At 36.4% G+C, this 15,693-nt stretch overlaps 1 protein-coding gene across 1 annotated transcript in view; it reads left to right on the top strand.

Annotated features, from left to right (window-relative positions):
- Dcc (DCC netrin 1 receptor) overlaps positions 1-15,693 on the top strand; it is a 658,913-nt gene that overhangs the window by 118,739 nt on the left and 524,481 nt on the right. Inside the window, exon 3 of the mRNA XM_042055177.1 lies at positions 8,342-8,626. Coding sequence (XP_041911111.1) covers positions 8,342-8,626 — 285 coding nt within the window. The remainder of the gene's footprint in view (positions 1-8,341; positions 8,627-15,693) is intronic.

Raw genomic sequence — 15,693 nt, 5'->3', positions numbered from 1 at the left:
AATCCCAGCATGCCAGGTCCTGACCCCTCCCTGGGGGGTCAGGACCCCTCCTACAGGGTATGTAAGATAGCTCCCAAAGGAGAATCCTGGATATTTTTTAATTTGGCCTGTTGTGATTTGGCTTGATTGGGATTTATGCTTCAACAGAAAGCTTCAGTTAGGAAAAATTCCTAACAGTTACATGCAACAGACCCAAGAGGTGATTTCCAAGAAAGATTTGGTGTTTTGCATTGACTGTTTTTTGACTTTGGGAAAGAGTTCCTTCATGAGAAGAAGACTGTAGAGCTGGCACATAAACTGGCAGAGGGCATATTTTATCTCTACTCTTTCCCTTCCCATGTCATAGCTCCTCTATCGCTTCTCTACATGGGTCCACTAGTACAACAGAAAAACATATGGAAGCCTGTGACTGGAACAAGCAGGTTTCCTAGACCTATGTTGTAAACCCACATTCCACCATTTGCTCTTATTCCAACTACCTAGGACTTTTCATTTTACCACTACAAATGGAAGGGAGGGAGGGAGGAAGAGGGAGAGGGTAAAGGAGAGGAAGAGGGAGGGGGAGAGAGGGAGAGGGAAAGGGAGGAAGAGGGAGGGAGGGAGGGAGAGAGGGAGAGACACACAGAGGAGAGAGAGAAAGAAAGAGAGACAGAGAGAAAGAGAGAGGGAGAGAGAGAGAGAGGGAGGGGGAGAGGGAGAGGAAGGGAGAGGGAGAGGGAGAGGTAGGGAGGGAGGGAGGGAGGGGGATGAGAGAGAGAGAGAGAGAGAGAGAGAGAGAGAGAGAGAGAGAGGGAGGGAGGGAGGGAGGATGGATTAGGGAACAACCCACCAACCCACAATAAAGGGACAAGGGAATTGAAGGCTTGGAAAACAGTCTAAGAATTTCCATGAAGATGCTTTATTGCTCTTCACTGCCTTTGTAAATGACTCCATTTAGACAATGTCTCCTCGGTGTCGCCTCTTTTCCTCTGCTGTTCAGTGAATTTGTCAATTAAGCAGGTACAAACATGCCCTGCTCAGAGGGAATGTAACCTTCAGTCTGTAATTTAGAGCAAACAGAGTGTTTACAGCCACTCTCCTCTGGCAATTGCAGAGTATTACCACACTGTTGAATATTTAAAAGCAAAGCTTATTTCCAACCACGAGGTCTGCCGCCCAGTTGATAAGTCTCTTTATGAAATGAACTTTAATTACTTAATAATTAGAGTTCTATAGGAGGAGATGCGGTTCTTGATAGTGTGCCAAGGAGGCTAAAGGGCAAATCAGAAGAATATGCCTTTTCCAGATTAGAATTTAAAGAAAGGAGTAGGCCTGACTGGGTGTATGTGGGTGGAAGAGAGTCTTCCCAGGCAGCAGGGAGACTTGCATACTTAAATGTGGACTGTTAAATGCTTTGCTTTCACATTTACTTTCTGAAACCTAACATAGTTTAGATCTGAATGAAGTAAAGTGTCTATCTAAGCTGATGTAACTTTTTTTTTTTTTTTTTGGTTTTTCGAGACAGGGTTTCTCTGTAGCTTTGGAGCCTATCCTGGAGCTAGCTCTTGTAGACCAGGCTGGCCTCGAACTGATGTAACTTTCTGACTGTCTTGTTCTCATGGACAATTTCTTGGAGTCTCTGCGGTGCCTCCCACAGGGATGAAATGCTGGGGATGGACCATTGTTTCCCTTATTTTAATTCTGAGAGCCTAACATCTTCCTACAGGTTTAGCAGTTTTCCATTCATTGCCATGGAGATTTTTTTTTATCCCCCTCCCCCCATAGCATCACAAAAGAAAAGCTGAAAAGAAAAATGTTTGGTGCTTTGGCTATTAACATTTCCGCTGCCCTGGAAACAACTTGTTGGTTGGATCTAGCCAGTGAAGAAGTACATATTGTCTTGAAGGAGACTGATTGACATATTGCTTACACAAGCTGGCTTGAAACCGGTGAGGGTAGCCTGGAAGGATCTGGTATCTTTTCCTTGAGACAGTGATTTGTAAGATGATGATGGGTAAATATCACTTAAAACATACACTGGTCATCAAATAAGTTTATAGGACTAAAAAGATTTTTTGGTCATGTCAGGCCTTGTTGTCTCCTAATTTTCACACATGGAATCCATTTCCATGTGAAAGGCTGTATTCCCAGGTGTTCTCGGGTTTGTAAACTAGCTTCAGCTCTTTAATCCTTTGCCTGAAGAAACCACTGTTCTCCCAGTTTCCCCATCCATAGGTAGACTTTGCTGTTGTTCTTTATGGTTGCAAACCCACAGCTCTCACCTCAGAGGGATTAGGAAGTTTATTTTGGAACAAATGAGTAACCATGGCCCAGGAATACCCGTTTAGCTTACCTCAAATCCTGTCTTCCAACATGGGAGCAGTTTAGTGACAATTTTAGGATACAAAGAACCAACGAAATCATAAGTAAAGGTATTTTTTAAACACATTGCTGGAATCATTAGCTACAGCAAAGCAGGGACCACTCAGCTCAGATGCTCTCCGGTGACTGTCTTAGCCGTTTAGTTGATGGAAACTAGAGTTTTCATAGCTAAAGCATTTTACCTATGAGTCACAAGAGTCAGACACACAGGTCGTCAAGGAGTGGCTACTAAGGGGATTAAAGATAAATTGTAGTCAGACCCTGGGCCAGCAATGTTCCAATCTCTGCACCGTCATTGAAGGTCTAGCCAGTTAACCAGCCTTAGCAGAAGGTTCAGTGTGCAGAGCGGTTCGTTTTCAGGACTTTGCTTCAAACATTTCCTAATGTTTAAGGCTGTGATGCTTCCTGATGATTAAATTAATCATAACACATAGTTTACATTCAACAAATGTTTATTTGATGAAGAATCATTATACATTGTACCGTCTGTAAGACAACTAGCGCTAAATACAACTAGGACTGAGTGAGTCCTCTGCTGTAGAATTTGCAGATTAGCCTGGAAAAGAAAACAAACCGCACAGTTAAATAGTGGCAGTGGATTGGATGTATATGATGCAAAGGGGACCGGAGGAGCAACTGATTGTCCCTGGACAGGGGATTCATCACCTACCTTGACATTACCACCTCCACATATGCAAGCGTTATGTTAATGAGAGGTAAAAAGAATAAGCCCTTTCTTGTATAACTGGTAAATGCTTAGGAAAGGAGTCTACTTTATGGATGTATAACAGATCTTGAGCAACATTTAACCAAGTACACATGCAAAGAAGCTCTTTATGAATCTTTCTGGTGGTAAACTACTATAAGTTAAAAACAGAAGTATGTTTTATAGTAATCAGAATAAATGATGGACTTATTGCTCTGTGCCAACTTCAAAATGGGCTTATATTTCTTGTTCTCAGTCCTATTTACTTTGCAGCTGTAATAAAGATTGGTATTATCAATAACATTTCTGATGCTGAAGCCCAAATACTTCTTAGTCTATATAAGTCACTTATAAAATAAGAATTAGGCATATCTGTGTTTATTATTTCAAGGAAAAGGGGATAAAATAAAACTTTGGTATGTGGTACATGTCTTGGCTTTCCTGTAGGTAAAACATTCGATGCTTTACTCTTTACAGCTTCTTACTAATAAGGTTTGGTCTGTGTTAACACACGGTAGGGCTGGACACGTCGAAAGCTGTGGGGAGACTGGTGTGGGAGGCTTCCGCAGTTCCAGGTGTTCCTAGACGTAAAGCTGGTACACCATCCCGGGCCAGGCTGGGTGTGAAGGTAGGCATCTTGACAACACTTCCTTTTAGGAAACAACCTTTTCTCAAGGATAAAGATAGAAGCCCTCCTGAGGCACTCCAAATAGGTCTGTGTGCTATTTTGAATAGTATAGCACTCCAGACTGTAGTGAGTTTATAGAATTTAATGGAGTGCAGAATATGGAGTTGTTCCTCAGTGAATGGGGGAATTGGTTCCTGGACTCCGTAGAAAGGAAAATCTGCAGATGTTTTCATCCTTACATAAGGTGCCAGTTTTACAAGAGCACATCCTCTCATATACTTTAAATCATGTCTAGCTGACTTATCGAATCAAATAATACGTAAATACTATGTTCCAAAACACTTCTTAGTCTATAGAAGTCACTTATAAAATCAGAATTAGGCTTATATGTATTTATTATTTCAAGGAAAAGGGAAAAATAAAGCTTTGATATATGGGGCATGTCGGACTTTCCTATAGGTAAAACAAACAATGCTTTACTTTTTACAACTTCTCACTGAAGGTTTGGTCTGTGTTAACACAAGGTAGTGTTGGACACGTCTAAGCCTGACAATAGACTACACGTGATCTCTTGAGTTTGAACAAACTCTTGCTGACCAGGGACCTAATATCCATGAACACCATAGCTACTTGATGCACAGAATACAATGAAGAGATGAAGCAGGAATGTGACTCCAGATAATCTGGACCCTTGGTGTGTTATCTCCCATCCCAAGCTCCCAGGGTATATTGGAAGGTGATAAATGTAAAACTAGTATCAGTTTTCAAAAGGTAGGCATTTTTAAAGCATTTAAACTTATATAGGATCTATGCAAATATTAATGTTAGTTTTTTATGGTCAGTAAATATTTGATATACCCCATGGAAAGAAAATACAGATAATATAACAGGAACATGAAGACACTTTCAAAGTTTGATTTATACACTGACTCTGTCATAGTATCTGTAAATTATGAACGATATAAAAAATTTAAGTGAGAAAGATGATTCTCAGTTAGACTAGCATAAGCGTAGGGATTTTTATACTTCTTGCTATTAGAATGCCTACAGTTATGACAGGAAGATATTGGGGGAAAAGCATATCCCTTTCTAGAGAAAGTACTAAAGAAATAACATCAAGAGAAGACGAGGTTCAGAGCTTCAGACCAGTTCACCAGAGTTCAGAATTGTTTTGCAATAGTTGTGAAAAAAAGATGTGGGATTATGCTAGAGTCCTGGGTATGCAATTTTAAAATATAGTCAGAACTCTTTTACAGCATTTGGACAGTAAGATTAATATCAAAAATTTCGGTCAGAGCCATGTTCACCAGCGGTAGCAGGAACTCCTTCTGATGTCTGGAAAGGACACAAGAGAGTGAAGAATAGGGAACGGAAACCACGGTAACAAGAGACCCCGTAGCCACCGGATGCACAAAATCTTTATATTATTGTATTTAATAATTTATGAAAAATATATAGTATTTAATTTTTATGAGTTATGGTGAATTTAATAACTAAAATTGATATCACATAATATCTTCTTTTACAAGGAGATGTCATGCAGATGTTTGGTTCCATAGTGAAAGCAGTAATTCAAGCCATACAAAAATCTAGAGACTTACTTGTTTGCTGTGTAGTTTTCTTGGATATAGGCAAAAATAGTGGATTAAAAGTCATTTTATAATTTTCCATCCTCACAATTATTTGAAAATTTCCTGCTACATTGTTAACTTTAAACTTGAATATATTTCCATTCCCTAACTCCCAGCACTAGGAATTGAACCCAGAATATGCTCTCTTGTTTCTCTTTCCTAAGATCTAAAGCCATCATGGTGGTGCATACAAATAATATGTGTTTCACGATTTTGCCTGGGGAGATGTGATAAATGACAATTCACACCAAATACAGCACCAACAACAGACCACACAAGTGATGGCACTCAATTAAAGATACGTACACGAACAGGGGTGACTAACTCAATCTCTGAGTTATCTGAAGCTTGTCAGTTTCCTTCCTAGCCTCTTAAAATTCTGTCAGTTTCCCGATTGTCAGTTCAGAGGACACAATAGCCTGTAGACTAGGAGCCAATCCCATTGTCTCATCATGTTACTATGGCAGCTAGATGAGGATGACATAAGGAAAACAATTGTTGAATAGCAATTTGAATTATGTGTCTGTATTCTATGCTCTAGCACTAACTTGCTAGCTAAATTTTTAAGATTACTGATAATCAGATGGAACACAATGATTTTGAATCTGTATAATGTCTCTAGGTAATATAGATTCATGTATCTGCATGCATAAAAGTGTCCAGATGTTTTTCTAATTTACCTAGTATATTTTATTCTAACATACATTAATAAACTATATTGTTATTTTATAAATTTAATATAAATATCATATAGCTATTCATAACTATTTTTCCTTAATCATAAGAAACACTAACAATGACGACAAGAAGGAATGCTGTTAAATAAGTCAGAATCCTGTTTCCTGACATAAACCTTAAAATAACGCTTCTACTCATTGTTGTTTCTTATACTATAGCAATCACCCTTTGATTTCATCCTTTTAATCCACACTGAAGTTAATTAGTAGCAGATTAATATACTGTATCTTTTTCTTCAAAAGCATTCAGAACATTTCTAAGGGCCTAAGTAGGACTTTGATCCAAGAGCCAGAGAGCAAGTTAATGGGCTCCTTTTGTTTTCCCAGCCACTCACAGTAGCTCTCAGTTATAGGTGGGTTCTTTTGTTTGGAAAAGTCAACTTTTCCAAGGGACTGATGCCGTTTGGAAATACCTCTGTAGTGTTGGTCTAGGTGGCTCCATAGATTCAAATTCCAGAGTCTTAGCTTTAGGAAACAGGTAGTTTTACAGCTCAAGTAACATGAAGTGCATACATGATCTTGTATTAATCATTCATTTTAAAGAATAGTCTGTCTCCTTACTATTACATTTCTATGATTTCAAGTAGTTTAGGGAGAGATATAGTGATAATAGTACCTATCAACCTGAACCTATTCTATATGATATGCGGAAATAATTTTATGTGTCATTGATTCCTTTATCTTGTGATTCTAAACCCTAATATTTGAAGTAGACATGAAGTTTTTCCTTGACCTAGGCCTGAAACTTCACTATAATATTTCTTATTGCCTCTCATGCTAAATTGTGTTTAACTAGTCCATTTACCTCTGACCTTTTGTTCTAGCTTTACTTTTTGTCAGTTTAGGAAAGAAAATTAGGTTTGGAGGAATTAACAGATGGAGGTTCGAAGTAGCAGTAGGAAAAATGGATCACAACAGAGTTTGTCATTGATGAAATATTGATGGAAGAAAATCAAAACTTTTTAACATGATTTAATCCCAGATATGAGAAATTCTGCTCTAATTAAAATAATTTTTAAACATTGCAATACTTGAAAATAATTATTAAAATCATAAGAATCTAAGGAAGATGAATTAATAAAATTTTATTATAACATGTATCTAAAATGAACAGCATTATCAAGATTAAATGCAAATCAAAACATAGGAATGTATCTGTGATGAATAAAGCAAAAATCCAAATAGTAAAATTATTTGCTTCAGTTAGCTCTAGAAAATATACATTTTGTGGGTTAGAATGATGCGATTCATACAGACTTGTTTGGACTCACTAAGTAATAGCAGATTGTTAAGGACGAAAGGTTAGGATAATGATATACTCGTGCTCATGAAAGGCTTCGTGAAAACAAGCTCAGAGTGTCTACTGCTTCTCTATAATGAAACAGCAGACTAGGGACTCTTACTCACCATGCTTTGCTGCAAGGTGGTCAGTTTCTTTTCCCTTTCAACCCTACTATCTCTAAAAGCCATTTTACATGCCATTTTACATGCCATTTTACATGCCATTTGAGCAGAACATGAAAGCGGGGTGCGGATTAGCTATTGTTTCATTGCACACATGAAGAAATGAAGCACAAAATGCAACATTTCATCTGTATAAGTGGCCCATAAAAGCTAGAAACACAAGCTGTTCTCACTCCAACTGTAGGATTTTCTTTTCCATGCTGCAAATGCACCAGACAAATGCTGGTTGAACAATCACATTAAACTGCCAACCTACCATTGGTTGCTGTCTGTTTGTGTAACTGGAAGTGAATATCGCTCTTCTTTATTGAATCTCTCTCAAAGTATACTACAGATCAGTTCTTGAATCTCTGTAACTTCTTGTACATTAGTTCAGTTTTAGGTAACTGGGAAAATATAGTGAATTCGGATTCAATAAAGCAAGGTATCATTTGCAGCCTTGATACATAATGCCACCGTTACTTTTTATGTGGAATTTAACTTTCAAAGCACATTTTCCTCATTTTTAAAATTAAATTAACCTTATCTGCTCGGTTTATTTTATGAGATTTTTGTTGTTGTTGGTGATGGTGGTGGTATTAGCTAAGAGTCACAATTAAAGTAGAAGCTTCTAGAGGTAAGTGACATTATTGTCATCGTATCTTAGCCAAATAATTTACTCTCCAAGCCTGCTGTTATAATGTGTAATAAAGTTAGAAAATTCAGCATAATTTAATAGTATAGATGCTAAGATACAATGTCACAAGAAGAACACAAGATACTGGTATGTCCTGTATTTGAATGACTCAACCTTTCTTCATTGTGTTTCTTTTAGGACCACTGAGGTTCCTTTCCCAGACAGAATCTATCACAGCCTTCGTGGGAGATACAGTGTTACTCAAGTGTGAAGTCATTGGGGAACCCATGCCAACAATACACTGGCAGAAAAATCAACAAGACCTCATTCCAGTTCCAGGAGACTCCCGTGTGGTAGTCTTGCCCTCTGGAGCATTGCAGATCAGCCGACTTCAGGCAGGGGACATTGGAGTCTACCGATGCTCAGCTCGGAACCCAGCCAGCATAAGAACAGGAAATGAAGCAGAAGTTAGAATTTTATCAGGTATTTCAATGCTTACCGTGGTTTTCCACAATAAAGCTGTCTATAAAAGATCAAATAATTATTTATGGACAAATACTTTCTAAGGATTATGTGTTCTATATTGCTTACTGAGTTTTGATTAACATTATTCCTTCTTTTTTGTTAACTTATAAGATTATATGTTCTTAAGTTTTGTATACTAGTTTTTTTTGAGAAACATATAAATATGCTTTAACCTCATCCTTCTTCTCCTTTATTCTTTCATTCATTTAAGTTTATTTTATATTTTTGTGAACAGTCCATTTATAATGACTTCTCATTTTATTTCATTTTCTTCTGATAATGGCATAAAACTAGGTATCATTCCCATTCACAAAACGAAAGGATTTGTGAGGCTGAATGTCATCCCTAAATTAATGTCTAAAAACCGTCTACTCAAACTTCTGCACACTAATTTCTAGAAAGCACTGTACTATGTCTAACATTGACTAAAGCGGACACCGGAGCCTGGCCCTTTAACATACAAAGTATTTATAACAAAATGTAATTAACATTGATATGGAAGTTTGTTCCTTTCCATCTTTCATCTTTTTCCTTCTTCTCTGGTAAATCTCCATGACTCTGGTCAACTCATTTTGTTCTCTTGAATAGTTAGAAGTTGGATTAGCTGCATCAAAGATCTCTTCCAGTGGCTGCTGTTATTTCACATCTTTCTATGTCCACACTTGGTCTGAGACAGACCTATACTTACTTTTGTAAATCACAGAAAAGCATTCAGAAGTTTGAATGAACTGCTCTTCAAATCATAGGTACTGGTATCAATCCATATACTCCTAATTGCTTGAGTTATCATAAATATTTCATATAGAGAGACTGCAATTCAGGTGAAGTTTATTCATGTTTTAAATAAGACAAGTTTAAAATATCTTTCTCATTTCTTTGTGTGCTCAAATTAGCCCCATGGATACTGACTTCAGTATGCTAGTAACTATTACAATTTGACTACATTACATACACCTTACAATAAAATAAAATATAACAGTTATTAGTAGCACATGCTCAGATTTATTTAGGCTCCATTTTATGCCCCCAAATTTAAATATTACATTCCTATGTAATGCAAACCTTGAATCATTAGGTAGTAAGCCACTTTAAAATATTGACAGGAATATGCTTGATTATTTCAATATGACAGAGAAGCCTATTTTCAGTAACATTAAGGAATCAAATCTAATATTAAATTTGAAATATAAATTAAATTGTTATTGACCTCGATTTGTTCACGTTGTAAAGTGTATTATAATTGAATTGCATAGAGATTTATTTACAGCCACATCAGTGTGCTTCGGAGCTGTATAGATATTTTTATAGGAAGGAAAACTAAAGTAAAGGAAGTCCGTGTACTGAAGTGATATGGACGGAATTGGAGGGAGAGTGGTAAACATGATCAAATTATATTATATACATGGATAAAATTCTCAGTAGAACTAGAATAAAGAATTGTATTTAAGTTCTTATTAATTCAAATATTCAAACATAAACTTCAAAAATGAACTACAAGAAGATCTAATGCACAGATATGCTGTCAGTCTTGACCTAGCCTGGCTCATGAACTGTAGACACTTTAACAGTCTGTGTAAGAGGAGTTCTCTTTGAGGAAGGGGTGGTGGGAGGGGCAAGCCAGAAGGAAGGAAGTTAAGCTGGGAAGAAAGACCTCCTGTTAACTGTGCAGAGGACTGCTCCTATAGTGGCAGCAGAAGGGATTCAGATATGAAGATGATTGGGATGTTTTTAAAAGCAGGTGTTGTGATTTGTGGGGGATGGGATGTCAGTCATCTGGGTTCCGACAAAAGCTGGGAAGTGGGATCTGAGCAGAGACAGGCATGTGGCCTCATCTTACATCTGTACCAAACTTGGGTGTAAGAGAAAACAGTCGTCATGGATAACATCAATTATACATTTCAAGAGAGATTTTTCCATGACAGTCTATCTTTTCCAGGTGAGAATAATTATTTAATTCAAAAGCAGGAAGACTAGTAACTAATTAATTTGTTGACTAATGATTTAAGATAAATTGAGTTTTTCCTTATGATCAATTGTATGTTTTTAATAGAGTAAATTAGCAGTATCTGCTGTAATATACTTTTAAAAAAATATCAACTGCAACACTATAGGCTGTGATGTTTCAAAACATCCTCCGTAAAGGGGACTATATATGACAGCCAATGTGGTTGTAAAATTAACTTTATTCATGGTTCATCACATTTGAATGCCAAGCCACCCGCCAACTGGATTACAGAATTATAAATGTTTTTCAATTACCAGATTGACTGAATGAACTGGTCCAGGCCTTGAAATTCTCATTTCAGGTTTCTTAATGTCCTAATTCGATTAATCAGTTGATAATTCAATCTACTATTTATCCCCCCTACACTAAGGTGATGTTGGGTCCTCTACAGACCCAGAGGTATTGATTATCTATGGTTGCTTGAAAATATATTCTGAATTTTTTGTTATAATATTTAATTTTATTTCAAAAAATTTTAATATTTATCTTATTTGTGACCTTAAAATAGATTACTTCACAATTTCATTTATCATTAAGAAGACTACTTGATATTGTATTTAACATATTTTATTAATAATAATTCAAAATTAATTATAGGTTATTATTTAAAAAATTCCTGATTCAGTTGCAGACTACAGGAATAACTCTCAGAAAAACACAAGACCAGAAATATTTTTCGTTTCTAAGTACATACAAAGTTTACATTTACTCTTATATAATTTGTGAAAATGTCCATTAATATTATGTTTCCAAAACAGCACATCTGTTTTATGTAAAAAAAAAAAAAACAGAAAAACCAATTAACTCATTATAATGTGGGAGGAAGGCAAAGGAGGACTTGGACCCCGCAGTGAGAAGCTGGTCAGTCAGAGCTGTAGAGCCATATAGGCCCTCATCACACAGACAGAGCAAGCTGGTGTTCATCTGAACCTTAGGCTGACGCTGCTGACTGATGAGGGTGGTGGCAGCTGAAGACTGAGTGTCTCCAGAAAGATCTTCAAATTAGAAAAGACTGACGTTTGCCCTTAGGAAAGGTTTTGCAATAGCAGGACCTCCTGCTTAGTAGCATTTGCTGACCGTGGGCTTCCTTTCAGAGCCAAAGCCAATCTTTGAAACTCAACCAATGCTTTGTCAACTAAGTTGACATCATATTTATAAACTTACATTTCAAAGGATGACAGCTATTGTCATAGCCACAAGTTGGGGCGACATCTGTCAGGGCGTGTGGTTTAGAAATGTTAGGCAAAATGAACAGAGATATGAAAGAAATACAGAGACATAGGATTGTACCTACCAGGAGGGCAACCAAGTGAATCTTGAATCCTAAAAATGCCTGTGTTTATTTTCCATATGCTTATATACCCCAATCCAAAAAAAGGGGGGAAGAAGGCAAAAGATTACTTTAACATGACACAAAAAGCAAACAGAATAAATACTTGCTTCAATACCTTAGACATCAAGCCACTATTTCCTGAATTAAGTATTCTGATGTTTTAGGCAGGACATTCAGCAACAACACCTTAGACCAGGTATCTTATAGGCAGCCACTCCCTTGGTCAAACTTCCTGTCTTAAAAATAAAGGAACAGAAATAGGCGTGGATTCTCTGACCTTTGGCCAAGGTGGATGGACCCACCTCTGTGAGCCATCTTAATATCCAAAGTACCAAGTAACCACACCATGGTCAGGATATCTTGTTTGTAGCCACTCCTTAAGTCAGATTAATATTAATATATTACTCATAATATAATAATAACATTAATTATATGTTGTAATCATTTTCTATTGTGTGTGAATAGCAGTTCTCAATACTGGGCTTAAATATTCCACAATATATGCTGCAAAAAAATTGTCACCCAATTTTTGTTGCACTTAGAGAGCAAAAACAAAGTAGAAAGAAGTACACTATTTAAAGGGCCTCAAGCAGATTTTCACAAAGATAATGGAGATCTGCTTTAACTTAGTTACTAGTTATATTAACACCTGACACACAAGACAGTCAGACCTTTGAAGCGCTGAGGCCAAGCACTGACATTTGTCTTGAGCTATGAAAGCAGTAGGTATCATGGCATTTGAAGGCAGTTGGCATATATTGGAAATCAGCTGTCAGTTTAGTAAGCTTCTTCAATTGTTCTAGCTGGGTTTTTTTTTTCTTTGAAAGTTTGCTACACTTTTACATAATCATTTGTTGTTTCAGTTTATACTTTTGAATACAAATGGCTCTCTTACAACACCTGAATCAACCACTTCTAGATTCAAATTGTCTTCTGAGCTTTCCTTATAGTGCTCATTTTCCCAGAACTGAATGGAGTGTAGGGACTTGTTCTGGATTGGGATCTGACTTACAGGAATTTACTGCCAGGTTTTATCTTCTGGTGAGGCTACTCCATATCAGCAGACCAACTGTTTTGTTTTCTTAGCATCCATGAGCTCAGTGGAGCAGGGCTTAATTTCTTTCTAGAACCTTCCTTTAAACTGATGTTGGCTAAGTGATTGGTACAAGAGGTCTTGTTTTCAGCCTACTATGCTTTTATTAAAGTCCCTTCCTTTCTGAGCTTAATTGTTTCCAGCTTTAAACTTAAGCCAAGAGGCATACACAACTTCTTTTAATTATACAGAGTTGTCCCAGTTCCAAGAGAAGACAGAGGAAAGGGGAATATGGAAAAAGTATAAAATCACATTGAACTATTCTAAGTTTTTCACCTATACTATGACTACAGAATAATTATAGTTGTAACAGGAAAGATGACTGATCATGGATGACCAAACATATATAATATGAGTTCAAAATATTGTGAGAATTATCAAACTGTGATAGACACATGAAGTGAGTATGTACTGTTGGGCAAATGTGATTTTCAAAAACAAGCAAACAATACATTATTTATTTATAAAATAGAACCAAGAACAAAAAAATAGATATATACCAGGGAACATGACCACAGTATCTTAATAAAATAATTTGTGTAATTGTCTGTAAGGAATGGTGAACAATACATTAAAATGATTTGCCCATTTATCATCATGCTAGGTTGTTAATTCATAAAACAACTAAGATAAAGCAGAAAAGGGTACATTAATGTGAACACACCTGGATCCACATAAGTTAACTAAACATACCTAGATGGATATTTGGACAGTCTTGGTGAGAACTTCTAGATTATAAGAGGAATACTTTGTAAAGTATGATACCAGATATATCAAATATGAAATATAAAGTTGAAAGCAACATACTGAGATTATTGAATCTCATGTCTAGGTGTTTAATATGTGTTATGTTTTCCTATGGTTGGGTATTTTTGCAAGTTTTTAAGAATGGATAATGATGTAATTAGAGCCCAGAAAAACAGAAACAAAGAAGTAAATAATAAGCATAATTAATATACCACAAGATCCTTTTCTTTCATATTATTTCATGTTATATGAATTAAAGGATGTTTCCATCCATCTACTTTTGAATGTACTGTTTCTGACGTCAGGCTATAAGCAGAACACATGTGGCCTTTTGAAGATTTAAATTGAACAAAATTATTACCTGTGTTCCTTTCATAAAGGTATTTTAAAAAGAATGAATTATGTTAGCACTTTATATTAGGCTTCATGTAGTGCAGATTTTCTGCACACTGTGATTTATCTGGACCACATGAAAGGGTCTGAACATGGACTGCCACAATCCATTTTCCTAGATTTTACTCAGATTGAGTTAGTGTCCCAATATATTACCATGAGAAATGATTAAGGGCATGGATTTTAAGACCAAACTCAGTACAGTTCTTGGTTTTACACTTCCTAGTTGCACAATTTCAGACAAATTACTTAATTTAAAGCATTATCTTGTGGAATGAAGACAGAGCTAGGATATATTTTGTAGGATGATTGTAAAGATTACATTGGACAGGCCAAATTCATTTTCTAGACCTCTGCAGAACTGGAATTATTTTTGAATTTTGGAAGCTTCCTTGATACTAAATAATTTGATTCCCATGTAAAGATTAGTTTCCTGATTATTATCCTGTTTTATTATGGGTATACAAGCCTCCTGGAAATGACATGCCAGTAATTTGTTCAGTTTTCTCCCTTTATTTTCTCTATCTGAGACACAAATACATGGAAGATTTTTACTCAAGCATCTCAAACTCTGATTTCAACCCAGACTTCTTTATCATTTTCATTTCTTCTTTTATACGATGTCGGCTGCCATGGCTTATGTGGGAATGGAAAGGAAACTACGCTTGCTAGTATTGGATCTTCAAAATTCAGTAACAATTTATCTAACACTAATGTCCTTTGTCTCTCTCTATCCCAAATAGAAGTAGGATGTGATCTGACTTTGCAAATGTCTTCACTGTCAAGGATACCATTTGTTATTCTATGTGCAGCCCCAGTCCTGCCTTTTGAAACTTAAGAGTTTCAGTTTGCCATAGAAATTCCTGTCTTTGGAAAGTGCATGGCTACTGCAATCAGGCAGTAATTATTGATTTAAAAAGTCACAAAAATGCATTTTTTCTATTTTTAAGTTAATAGAAATACTTCTGTCCATTTATATTACAACAAAAATCCCTAGAAAAAAATGATCCAATGTCGTTTGTTGTATACATTTGGCCAAGATCCATGATAAATATGTGGATCTTTACCACATAGAAGCTACCATCTCTGGAAAACTTGGCTGATCTGGTTCAGGAATGGAAGGGCAATCATGTTATATTATTAGAATTAGTTACAGGAGGTGAGGCCACATCTTACTGGATGTGAGACTACTATCAACATTGTCTCAATGGGGTTATCAAAATCCTTCTGGGGGCTAGCACAATGGCTCAGTAGCTAAGAGCACTTATGACTCTCATAGAGGGCCAGGTTCATTTCCCAGCACCCACACTTTTCCCTTACAGCCATCTATGATTCCAGTTCTTAACCATCTGCAACTCCAGTTTCCAATACCCTTTGTATCTAAAATGTGTGTGTGCATATACATACATGCACACAAAACATTCAAAAATAAGTAAACATAAAAAATTAATTTA

This window comes from Arvicola amphibius, chromosome 5, assembly GCF_903992535.2.
Source record: "Arvicola amphibius chromosome 5, mArvAmp1.2, whole genome shotgun sequence".
In the NCBI taxonomy this organism is placed as follows: domain Eukaryota; kingdom Metazoa; phylum Chordata; class Mammalia; order Rodentia; family Cricetidae; genus Arvicola; species Arvicola amphibius.
This window is presented reverse-complemented; position numbering and strand designations above follow the sequence as displayed.